This window comes from Wyeomyia smithii, chromosome 2 (genome assembly GCF_029784165.1).
Source record: "Wyeomyia smithii strain HCP4-BCI-WySm-NY-G18 chromosome 2, ASM2978416v1, whole genome shotgun sequence".
Lineage (NCBI taxonomy): Eukaryota > Metazoa > Arthropoda > Insecta > Diptera > Culicidae > Wyeomyia > Wyeomyia smithii.
This window is the reverse complement of record NC_073695.1, coordinates 246,157,139-246,169,090: the sequence shown is the minus strand read 5'-3', so window position 1 is coordinate 246,169,090 and position 11,952 is coordinate 246,157,139. Positions and strand designations below refer to the sequence as shown.

The window sequence follows — 11,952 nt, the reverse complement described above, 5'->3', positions numbered from 1 at the left end:
TATGCACAGGTTACAGGTAGTTCGAACATTATACCGCCTAGTGTTGGTAGTTCGAAAATGACCGTTAATATGGGTAAGCAAAACAGGCTAGAAAATAATTGTACACCTATCACTCCAGCTAATATTGCTGCCGAAAATATTTTTTCTAATGTCAACTGCCTGGGGCCTATTACGGCAGGTAAACTTTCTTTTTTGCAACAGGCAATGTTCGATCTTATGAACGCCATGTTGCAGGCAAAATCAATGTTTGAAGCCATTCAAATAGGCACAAATTTTACTATTAAAATTGTTTCTAATTTAAAATTTAGCAATGATTTTAAATAAAACAATTAAAATATTAAATTGGAATGCTCGCTCATTAAAGGCCAATGAGAATGAGCTTTTTAACTTTTTAACAGTAAATAATGTGCATATTGCAATTATTACTGAAACATTTTTGAAACCTAACATAAAATTAAAATATGATCCCAATTACGTGGTTCATAGATATGATAGGATTCAGGGTTCCGGCGGTGGAGTTGCAATTGTTATTCATCGCCGAATCAAACATCGTGCTCTTCCCCATCTTGAGACGAAAGTTATTGAAACTTTGGGAATTGAAGTTCAAACTGAACTTGGCATTTTATTTATTGCCGCAGCATATTTACCATTTCAATGCACACGCGAGCTCAAAAATTATTTTAAAGGTGATTTACAAAAACTCACCAGAAATCGTTCGAAATTTTTCATAATCGGCGATTTTAACGCTAAACATCGTTCATGGAATAATTCTCAAAGTAATTCCAATGGCAAAATTTTATTCAACGATTGTTCTTCAGGATACTATTCTATTTTGTCTCCGAATAGTCCTACATGCTTTTCTTCTGTAAGAAACCCTTCAACAATTGATTTGGTGCTTACAGATCAAAGTCATGTATGTAGTGATTTGATCACACATGCTGACTTTGATTCTGATCATCTTCCAATAACTTTTTCTTTATCACATGAATCAGTTTTAAACCCTATGAGCTCTGTTTTTAATTATAACAAGGCTAATTGGGAAAGATACAAAACTCATATTGAGAGAAATTTCAATAATGAGCTTGATTTGCAAAACGAAGTGAATATTGATTCCGCTTTGGAAGCATTAAAATGTGCAATTGTTGATGCCAGGAATTATTCTGTTCCAAAGGCTCAAATGAAATTTGATTCACCAATAATTGACGAAAATCTTCAACTTCTAATTCGTTTGAAAAATGTCCGCAGACGTCAATATCAACGTTCTCGTGACCCTGTTTTTAAAACTATTTATAAAGATTTACAGAAAGAGATTAAACATAGATTTACTCTTCTGAGAAATCAAAATTTTGAGACTAAAGTTGAAAAATTGAAACCATATTCAAAACCATTTTGGAAGCTGTCGAAGATTCTTAAGAAACCTTCAAAGCCTATTCCAGTTTTAAAAGATGGTGAACGTTTTCTTGTATCCAATGAACAAAAGGCTCAAAGACTTGCTCAGCAGTTTGAGAGTGTTCATAACTCAAATTTGAATTTTGTGAGTCCAATTGAAAATGAAGTCACACGTCAATTTGATTTAATTTCTTCCCAGAATTTTTTACCTGCAGAAATAATTGAAACTAACTTGAATGAGATTAAATCAATTATTAAAAATTTCAAAAATATGAAAGCACCTGGTGACGATGGAATCTTTAATATACTAATCAAACATCTCCCTGAGAGCACAATGGAATTTTTAGTAAAAATTTTCAATTGCTGCCTTAAAATTGCATATTTTCCCAAATTATGGAAAAATGCAAAAATTACTCCCATTTTAAAACCGGATAAGAACCCAGCTGAAGTTTCAAGTTATCGACCAATCAGTTTGCTTTCTTCAATAAGTAAACTGTTTGAGAGAATTATTCTTAACAGAATGATGTCACACATCAACGAAAATCCAATTTTTGCAAATGAACAGTTTGGATTTCGCCATGGGCATTCCACAACTCATCAATTGCTCAGAGTTACTAATATAATACGAGCTAACAAATCTGAAGGTTATTCCACTGGAGCTGCTCTTTTAGACATAGAAAAAGCATTCGACAGTGTTTGGCATAAAGGTTTGATTGCGAAATTGCAAACTTTTAATTTTCCAATTTTCCTAATCAAAATTTTAAAAAATTATCTTACTGATCGAACTCTGCAGGTTGTCTATCAGAATTCAAAATCTGATAGATTTCCTGTCAGAGCAGGTGTACCTCAAGGTTCAGTCTTGGGTCCAGTCCTGTACAACATATTCTTTTCAGATCTTCCTGATTTGCCTCCAGGATGCACAAAGTCATTGTTCTGCGATGACACAAGCATTTCCGTAAAAGGAAAAAGTCTTCGTGTCATATGCAGTCGATTGCAGAAAAGTTTAGATATTTTTTCTTCCTACTTGCAAAAGTGGAAAATCTCTCCCAATGCTTCTAAAACTCAAATGATAATTTTTCCGCATAAGCCTAGGGCTTCTTTCCTCAAGCCAAACAATAATCACGTTGTCAAGATGAATGGGGTTATTTTAAGTTGGTCCGACAAGGTTAAGTACTCGGTACTAATTTATGATAAAAAACTTATTTTCAAAGAGCACATTGAGAGTATACAAGCCAAGTGCATCAAATATACGAGATGTTTATATCCTCTCATTAACAGGAATTCTAAACTTTGTTTAAAGAACAAACTTTTGATTTACAAACAAATTTTTAGACCAGCAATGCTTTATGCTGTACCGATCTGGTCAAGTTGCTGTTCAACAAGGAAGAAAACGCTTCAAAGGATTCAGAATAAAATTCTGAAAATGATTTTGAAGCGTCCTCCTTGGTTTGGTACACTCGAATTACATAGACTTACTGGTGTTGAACCATTAGAAGCTATGTCAAATAAAATTATTAACAATTTTCGACAAAAATCGTTGCAATCCTCAATTGCTACGATAAGCTCTCTTTATAGCCAATAAGTTAGCAATTAAGTTAGTTGTAAGTTTACTTCCCTTTTCTGACAAGTAGGTTTAAATCCCTACGAATGATAAGTCCTAATTGCGAAAGCAAACAAATCCTAACAATTAAAATTACAAATTTCTAACAGTGTTGAGAAGTCACCATTTGTGATTGGACACACATACTCATTATTTACTAATATTTATCATAAATTCTTAAGCTACTAACAAATCCCCCCTTAAAAAAAAAAAAAAAAGTTATAGAGAAAAAAAATTTCCGTCGCGGATGTTGTTTTTTTTCTGATACGAATGCGAATCAGCAAACGAGGCTAAAATGGTGGTACAATGTTCACTGAATGCATTAAATTATTAGATCCAATTGATAAATACTAACGTCGCCATTGAAAAATATGTACACTAAAGCCTATTTGTTGAGGCGATACGTTGCGCGTATAAAAACCGCGTAAATTCCGGAGTCTGCGTAAAAAAACTTTATTTACACTGGGGTCTGTTCTTACGCGGTTGATTGTACCTCGTTTAAAAGATTAGATTAGATTTACTTATACTATACTTATTTGATACCCTGTACAAAGAACCTTCCAAATCGTGTTAAAATAATCCGCGTTATTGTAAAAAATCGCGTTTAAAAAATGACCCACGTAAGGAAAGATCTCAAATGTACTAGAGATTTCCATTAATTTATTTTAATACTTTTGAAAAAAGAATCAGTAGCAGTGTTATGGGGCCGTTCACATTCCACGTGGACAGAAAAATCGCCATTTAAGACCCCCCCGTTCCCCTACGTGGATAATCGTGGACATTGACAAAAACCCCACTCCTTCGCCTCCTTTTATCGACGTGGACATTTTCTTATAAACAAAAATTTAAAAACGTTAGGTTCTGTGTTTTTTTTTGTAAGATTTGGACCACTGCGACCATTATTTTGATCTTTTGTGGTATGTGGTTAATTTAGTGATTGAGCATAGCCCAAATTGATTCAGCCCAAAACCTTCTTGACCAGAAAAACCATAAATAGAAAGAATCCCATCCAAATTCAGCCTAAAAGGGCTGAGAAACGCATCAAAAATCAGAAAAGGGTAAAGCAGAAATTGATGCTAAATTTTGCTGTGATTGGATCCGAAGTTGAAACAAAATGATTTCAACGTTGCAGGGGTTTTTTGTTTAACCCTCTAGTGCCCAACCTCCAAAAAACTTCAATCAATCCAGCTTTTTACGAGCCATAATGGCGGACGCTATAATGCAAAGTTCGTAATAAATTATCTACCCTTTTGACAACTCTGCTTACGTCAGTTTGAAGTCTTCATCTAGTTTATCAAAAAAAGAAATATATCTGGCAACATTTTTGTTGCCAATTCAGCAGAAATCCCAAAACCGACGTAAGCAGAGAGGTTCACATATTACGAACACACATTATAGCGACCGCCATTATGGTGCGTAAAAAGCTGGATACTTGAAAAATGTTTATAAAAATTCACAGTGATTTTTTCGAAGTCCGTCCAAAAATTAACTTGGGCACTAGAGGGTTAATTGAGCGTCAGGAAAAAATCGAAAGCTGGTATCAAAAATTTATTCTTGATTACCCACAAACAGATAAAGTTTCTTGAAAATAGAAAGAAAGCATACAAAAGTTTTAGAACATTTCAAGGGAAAACAAAAATAAAAATCTAAAACGTGGAAGCCATGTTTCAGAATTAGACCTAAAAAGTCAAAATAAAATATGATCAGAACTAAGAAAAAAAGGGCTGAAAAAGGCTTCTTGGGTACAAAAGAAATAGAAAAATGAACATTCGTTCGGAAATAAGCAAAAAAAAAAATATCTGAAAAAATATATAAAGGTATTCTAAAAAAACTAAAAATGTTGAGGACGCTCTTGGAATCCAGAAAAGTAAAACAAAGAAATCTCGAATTTAGTTCAAATAATTAATTCTAACGATTTGTGAAGCCAAAAAAATGATTCAAATTTAACCAACAAACCAAAAATTTATTCCAAATTTAGCAAAAGTGATTCCATGCATGGATGAAACTGATTCAAAATTTAGCTGACAGCTTAGTTGGAAGTGCCTTAAAAAGTTGCAACAAAGTTTATGGTAAATGATTTCAAATTATCCTGAAAACTCCTAAATGTACCTCTGTTAACGAGAAAAAAACAATAAAAATGAACTATATACTATTTTACCTAAAACTTTTAATTCTCAATATATCTGAAGAAACTTTCCAAAAAACGAGAAGGTCACGAATTAAATGATAACAATGACTCTAAAACCAGAATAACTGTAGATATTTTACTATAGGCCAATGTGTTTTTTGGCAGATTTCCATTTTTTTTTGGAAAAAATATCGTGTCCACGTGGACATTATCATTACCTCTCATTAGCTCTCCTCCCTCGTAAGCTGTCCACGTGGAATATGGCAAAAAAGCAAAGCCTTGGTGCTACATTCCGATTCGGAACTTGACCTTCTGTTTATTTATACACACACTTCGTAGCCAACTGTTTAGCGGGGCAAGCGCTACGATCCCTACTGACACTAACAGTCTCTCCCGAAACGAGACTCGAACCTACGACGACTGGCCTCGAGACCATCTGGGAATGTGGACGGCCCTTTATTTCCCCCTGCGAATCGAGCTGCATATCAGGCAGAATCAGAAAAAGGTTTGGCCAAATCAGTGAATATTCAGTAACTTTCAGATGAAATATAAAAATCGGAAATCCGTGAATAGCTAAACAACCCAATTGGATTAAATAAACTCATCGAATACACTAATTAAACAATTTGAAAATAAAAAACAATAACGCGTAAAAATGCTTAAATTCTGAAATCTGCGTAGAAAAGCCATGTGAAAAAACGCGAATAAAGAGACTTTAGTGAATGTGTCCTACATATTATACCATCACAACGTTTAACTTGAAAAGATAGTTATATTTTGAAAAAAGGATAATCTTACGTCATATAAACTCCCAAATTTTAAACAATTGATATTGAAATTTCTTCTTCATAAATTATCAACGTTATTATGGTCTTTACGGTGTTAACACATCGTTAAACAACAAACACCAGAATTTAGGTTTTAATATTTCTTTATTGATTAAGAAACAAAAAAAAAAAAAAAACGCGCTGTCAGCAAAAAAAAATGAGAAATATTGCTGAAAGCGAGGAATCAAAATAAATCTTACAATGTCTTACAAGGGAGGGAGGAGGGTTTGAAAAAGTGAAAAAATATGCTCTCGTAATTATTGAACGGCCCCTTACCTGTATCAACAAAATTTGTTTCAGTGGAATAACAGATAGAATGAAACTAAAAATTAGCTTACCACTTGAATAAAAGTTCGGGTAGGAATTTTTTTTGCTACCCACCAGCGCGTTGTTTATTTGCAACCAGCAAAAAAACATGTATTAGTGAAATCAACTACTAATACTAGCGCAAAGAGCAAGGTCAAGAGATAAGTGACAAAAATGAAGTTTTAGCATCAAGAAATACACGATTTAAAATTCCAGTACCGGATTGGTGCTGTTGCCAACTTCACGCAATTCCAATTCGGAAAACTTTTATTTATTAGATAACATCTATAATAATAATTGTTGTTCCATGATTAAAGATTGCAACCCGACTTTGTGATAGATTCGTTATAGATTCAACAACAGATTCTTTAATTGCGAATTATTCTTATGTGTGCTCCCACTTTTCAGAACCTCTTCTACTACGCCACTGCCTGTCGATGTTCATTCGCTTCATTCCAATCACATTGACAGTTCTCTACAACGCAGCGTTGTGAAAAGCCTTCATTCATATATTCGCTTTTACAAACAGTGCTCAGATCAACAAGACAGTTTTTTTATTGGTAAATTTTTGTGTAACAGCTTAGCGAAAAATTGTTAGTTTCAGCGTTTTTTTCGGCCTCATTTAATGCTGCCCAAATGGGCAACGTTGCAGTGGACACACATTCAACGGTATGCGTATCGGTGGATTAGTGGTTAACTTGAAGGCGACAATTCTTTTTTTTTGTGCGAATCAAAGTGAGGAGTTAATCGGCACTGCTGTTGATTGCACGCTCGAGGGCCATTTAGTGGGAGGAGGAGATATACAGTACAAACCCTCCCTTGCAGGATTGCACTTCAGCAGATCTAGTTATTGAAAGTGAAAGTATTTGCAGCGATTGTGGAAACCAGTGATGTTTGTCTCAAGATGGTGTCCTCGAATGCTAGTTGCGCTACTGTTGGCGGTGGGTGGCGGACAGCAGCCCTCGGAAGGAGCTCATCTGTCAGGAGTGTTTCCTGTGGACGAATTTTTTCAATTTTTGATTAAATTCGGATTCCAAAAGACGGAGAAGCATTCGCAGAAAAATACTGAGTCGGATACGTTCGGGTACATCTATGGGAACATCACGTCTCAGTCGAATTTTTCGGTTCCGATTACGTTGGCCGTGCTGGATAAGCACAACTTTCTCGAGTACTATGCCAATCGAAACAATTTCAACCGGGATTTGGCTTGCCAACGAATGTTCGACAAGCTGGATAAAGTGGCTTTCAACAGTGGTTGCAATAGAGCGGCTGAAGCAGACTATCTGCGCAGGATACCCTGCGAAAAGGGCAAACTCTGCGTGGATGAAGACAGCCCCACTAATGTGGTGTCCGGCAGCCAGTTTACATACGTAATTAGTGATCCCAACGTGCCGAGGTAAGTGACCCTTTCGCGCTAGCAACCACATCACTATCAGTCTAGTTTTTATCGAAGGTCTGAGCAAAAAGTAAAGTGTGAAAACCAGTTATCGTTCAGTGCTTGATTGGCTAGTGATTGTAGCACAAATTTTCGTCATTGAAGTTATTCGATTTCAGGTTGTAAAATTTGTGGTGCAATTTAGTTTGCCAGCTGGTTATTTTTATCTTTAAAATTTAGCGTAGTATCACAAAGTAAATAACTGTTGACATATCTCGAGTGCTAGTTTCAATCAATTCCATTCATAAATGGCGAACATTTTATTCAGAGATAACGAATGTGTGTCTTGCAACAAATCAGTTATTTAAAAATAAAGTTTTTTCTAATAAACAATTTAAATTTCAGATTTTGGTACGTTTCCATTGTGTCGTGCTATCAGAATGTTAGTACCTGTCAATGGCACTATTACGACTACCGGAAGTTCCACACGGAACCACCGCAGATCCAGTACGACATCCAGCTGGTCAACGGAAACCCAAACCGGCAGAGTTTATCCTTCTTCAATCCGCTGCTGTTTCATTTTTCCTTCGACCAGCAAAACACGCTAGAGATGTATCTGATCTTTTTCGTTATCTATCTGGTAATGGTGCCAATGCAGCTGTACGCCGTCCGGTTGCAGAAACATCCGGTGACGCGACTGTTCACGGTTAGCCTTACTCTGGAGTTTATCAGTGTATGCCTGCTGTTAACCCACACCGTTCGGTACGCGATGAACGGTGTTGGTAACGAGAGTTTGGCGATAACCGGGGATATTTTCGACATTTTTAGCAGGGTACGTTAAACCAATCTATAATATGAAATTATTCAAATTAAATTGTGCTTTTCATTGTAGACATCGTTCATGTTAATATTACTGCTGTTAGCGAAAGGTTGGGCGGTCACGCGACTGCAAATTTCCGTCAGCAGCTGGATTTTGCTGATGGTAATTTGGATTCCCTACTGTGCGATTCATGTACTTCTGTATATTTGGAATAGGGTATGTCTATCCAACCCTGTTTTTTCACACGTAATAATTCAACATTTTACTTCTAGACTGAGGTCGATATTATATCCGATATCGATGAGTATCAAACGTGGCCGGGATGGCTAGTACTGGCATGCAGGTGAGTTTTTTAAGCTACCAGTAACGGTGGAGCATATGCTAACGTTTCATTTCATTCTGGTTGTAGGTCGACAATGATGCTGTGGTTTTTGTGGGAATTGCGAATAACCATGAAGTATGAACATTCAACGCAAAAGCTGGACTTTTTGTTGCACTTTGGCGCATCGAGTTTAGTGTGGTTTATCTATTTGCCCATCGTTGCTATCATTGCGGTCAATGTGAACCCACTGTGGCGATATAAGCTGTTACTAGGTAAGAAGTTGTTCACTACCAAAACGGCTGCAATGATAGTTGATTGTATAACATCTGCTTCTAGGTATAACAAACTCAGCGGATTGTCTAGCGTATTGTGTAATGATGGGTCTTCTTTGGCCAAATCGAGCCGGGCAGTATCTTCTTCTGACGGCTTCCAATTATGGTGGTAAGTTTGCGAACATGTAATTTCAATTGATTCACTGGGTTCGCCTGGATTTATACCGTGTCCAAGGAGTTCAAAGCTTAATAAGTACACAAATCTTTTTCGTCACCCCGCAGGTATGGACGAACTAGACGAGTTCAACGAGGCCCCGCACGTAGTGCATCGTGATTCCAGCGTACTGCATGTGGACTGCGACGATGATTACGTCGATCACGATGATGAGATCGAAACGCTAGTGCTGAGCACCGATGATCTACTGAACAATGGACATGCGGGCGGTGGTCTGGATCATAATCACCATCACCATCATCAGCAGCAGCAGCCGGGAACTGGCGCTGGAACCGGTGGCAGTAAACCTCTGGTGCTAAACGGTCGCAACCGGAACCATCTGTAAGTATTGCATTGTGCTTAGGTTTTACATTTTTCTAGCAACCAAACAACTAATGAAAAAAAGAAACGACGAATTTTGTACATATAATAGGTATACTAGATATAATAATTTTTAAATCAATTTATCGGACTGCAAATTTACTAATCGATATTGAGAATCTTGTGAACAGAATTTACGTAATATTTTTAACTGAAAAGAGATACGATGAAAACAAGAAAATGTGCCATACTGAAGCGACTTACTTCGCGCTTCTCGCGGTTAGATACAGGTAGACTCACACAGTTTAGGGCAAAGCGTATAGCACAAGGCTGCAAGGCTTGTAGAGAAACGTCGGCACGCCATTCAGTAGAGACTCTGTTTTCATGCTCATCCTATTTTCTGTGTCAATAGCCATGGGGCAACGGGGAGCATAGCAGAAGGGATACCCCTCAGCTCAGCTTCCACTAGTTAAGGCAAACAGCGTGTGATATAGAAACGAAAAAATAGCAATTACACTCCCACTAAACACGAAATACAAAGAGTAAAGATGTTATCTGTATATAGAGTTTTATAAAATACTTAGTGCGTGGCAGATTTAGAGAGTTTAATTAGATTATCGCTACAGAAAAGGTAGCAGCCAAAACAATCGAGTATTCAGGCTCCGTGTCTCTGCGAAATATCTCTTCTCTGTTCGTTAGTGGAGAAAGTTCCGTTGAACAAGCAGCTAGGACATTTTTGTTTGTCTTTTGTTCGTTAAACTTGCATTTCTTTCTATCGATAGCGTACAACAGTTTTAGCGAAAAATTTCTTGATATAGTCCTCCGTATTTCAGTATAAGTCAGGTCAGGTAGATTAAACTAAGCGAGAAAGCGAGCGAGTTACATTCTAAAACCCAGCCAATTGTTGAACAAAAAGCTTACCATAACTCACAAATGCAATTTAAGTACCTTTAAGCGAAAAGCACACAAAAATCCACTCAGCAAAACGTGAGAGAAGAAAACGAACAAGCAACCTAATCAACGCTTTCATTCCACGATTATTCACAAAATGCCACTATTTTACAGAATCTATGTGCAAAAACAAAGATGCGAAGGTAGTAATTATTTTTATAACGTATGAAACTGTGCGACAGAGAGTAGTCTATTGGAGAAAACAGAATTTTAACCGCTTGTCAACATTATTAGCAAATTCAACTCAATCTAGAAAGTAAAGATGAAAATACGCTCCATTTGAAAAGAGACGACGTAAGCTTACGCATTGGAACGAATGGGATAGATTAGCGTTGTGATAATTTATATACAAGTAAGTGAAATTGCTTTGTGAAAATTTGCCTGTATATGTGTTGAAATACTGTAAATATGAGCACTGTGAACCCAGTGGGTATCACTCAGCTCTGGCGATGTTGTCGCAAGCAATACGACACGCGGTGTAGCTGACTTACCAACCCCCCTCCTTTTATATTCCTAAGATAGTTTCCAATTTGGTGACATTTTTTTACGAAACAGTACATCGGGTGAATTTCACCGGAGCATACACACACACTCTACTATCAATAAACTATCTGAAGCGTAACATTTTGTTTTGCCAGCAGTGTAGTATCATATTGCCCATGCATTGACGTCTGGTAAACTTCGCTCCTTCGATGCTTGAAAGACCGGTAGTCCTCTACGAGCACGAAATATGGACAATGCTCGAGGAATACTTGCGTGAAGGAGTCAATGGGCGGGATATAGACCGTTCCGATAATTATAAATACACTTACGATCAACCGTCATTTCAAATAACGTGCAGTATTCAACCAAACGTTGGCTGCGTCCTGTTGTTTACATCCAAAAGAAACAGATGCTGTCATTTTTTCTAACATTTAGTGCGAAATTTTGAAAATGCGTGGCCTTTCTCCCGAGCAAAGAAAGCGAATTGTGCACAAATGGGGCACCGTGAGTGGTCTTTCTATAAGAAAATTAGCCAGAGAAGAAGGTATAAGTGTCGAAGCAGTTCAAACCGCATTGCGGAAGTATTGTGAAGAGTGCACATTTACTGATGCCCCAAGACGTGGTAGAAAACCCGGGCCTGTTGATCCCACAATGGAGAAAAAGGTTAAGGAATACTAGAAGCGGCATCCTTCAGTATCAGTACGAGATGTGGCGAGAAAGCTTGGAACCTCGGCGAGTAACGTTATGCGTGCCAAGGGAAGAATGGGTCTGCAGACTCGTCGGAAGCAAAAGCAGCCAAAACGAAATCCAAAACAAGCTGAATCTGTGAAACCGAGAGCTCGGAAGCTTTATGACAAACTTCTGACCAAAAAAATGGGGTGTGCTATCATGGATGACGAAACCTACATAAAACTGGACTTTATATTTTATACATCACCGAAGGG

The 11,952-nt window shown here is 37.1% G+C and overlaps 1 protein-coding gene across 1 annotated transcript; it reads left to right on the top strand.

Annotated features, from left to right (window-relative positions):
• The first annotated feature begins 6,737 nt into the window (after nucleotides 1-6,737).
• LOC129724583 (uncharacterized) lies at nucleotides 6,738-11,147 on the top strand. Its single transcript, XM_055679576.1, has 7 exons — nucleotides 6,738-7,646; nucleotides 8,031-8,457; nucleotides 8,518-8,661; nucleotides 8,718-8,788; nucleotides 8,855-9,039; nucleotides 9,104-9,208; nucleotides 9,322-11,147. The coding sequence occupies exons 1-7, from the start codon at nucleotides 7,141-7,143 to the stop codon at nucleotides 9,597-9,599; spliced, it is 1,716 nt and encodes a 571-aa protein (XP_055535551.1). The 5' UTR covers nucleotides 6,738-7,140; the 3' UTR covers nucleotides 9,600-11,147.
• The last annotated feature ends 805 nt before the right edge of the window (nucleotides 11,148-11,952 follow it).

Coding starts and splice junctions, on each gene's coding strand:
- LOC129724583 (XM_055679576.1), top strand. CDS start 7,141: ATGTTTGTCTCAAGATGGTGTCCTCGAATGCTAGTTGCGCTACTGTTG. Junction 8,662..8,717: donor TTCTGTATATTTGGAATAGG/GTATGTCTATCC, acceptor TTTTACTTCTAG/ACTGAGGTCGATATTATATC. Junction 9,040..9,103: donor GCGATATAAGCTGTTACTAG/GTAAGAAGTTGT, acceptor ATCTGCTTCTAG/GTATAACAAACTCAGCGGAT.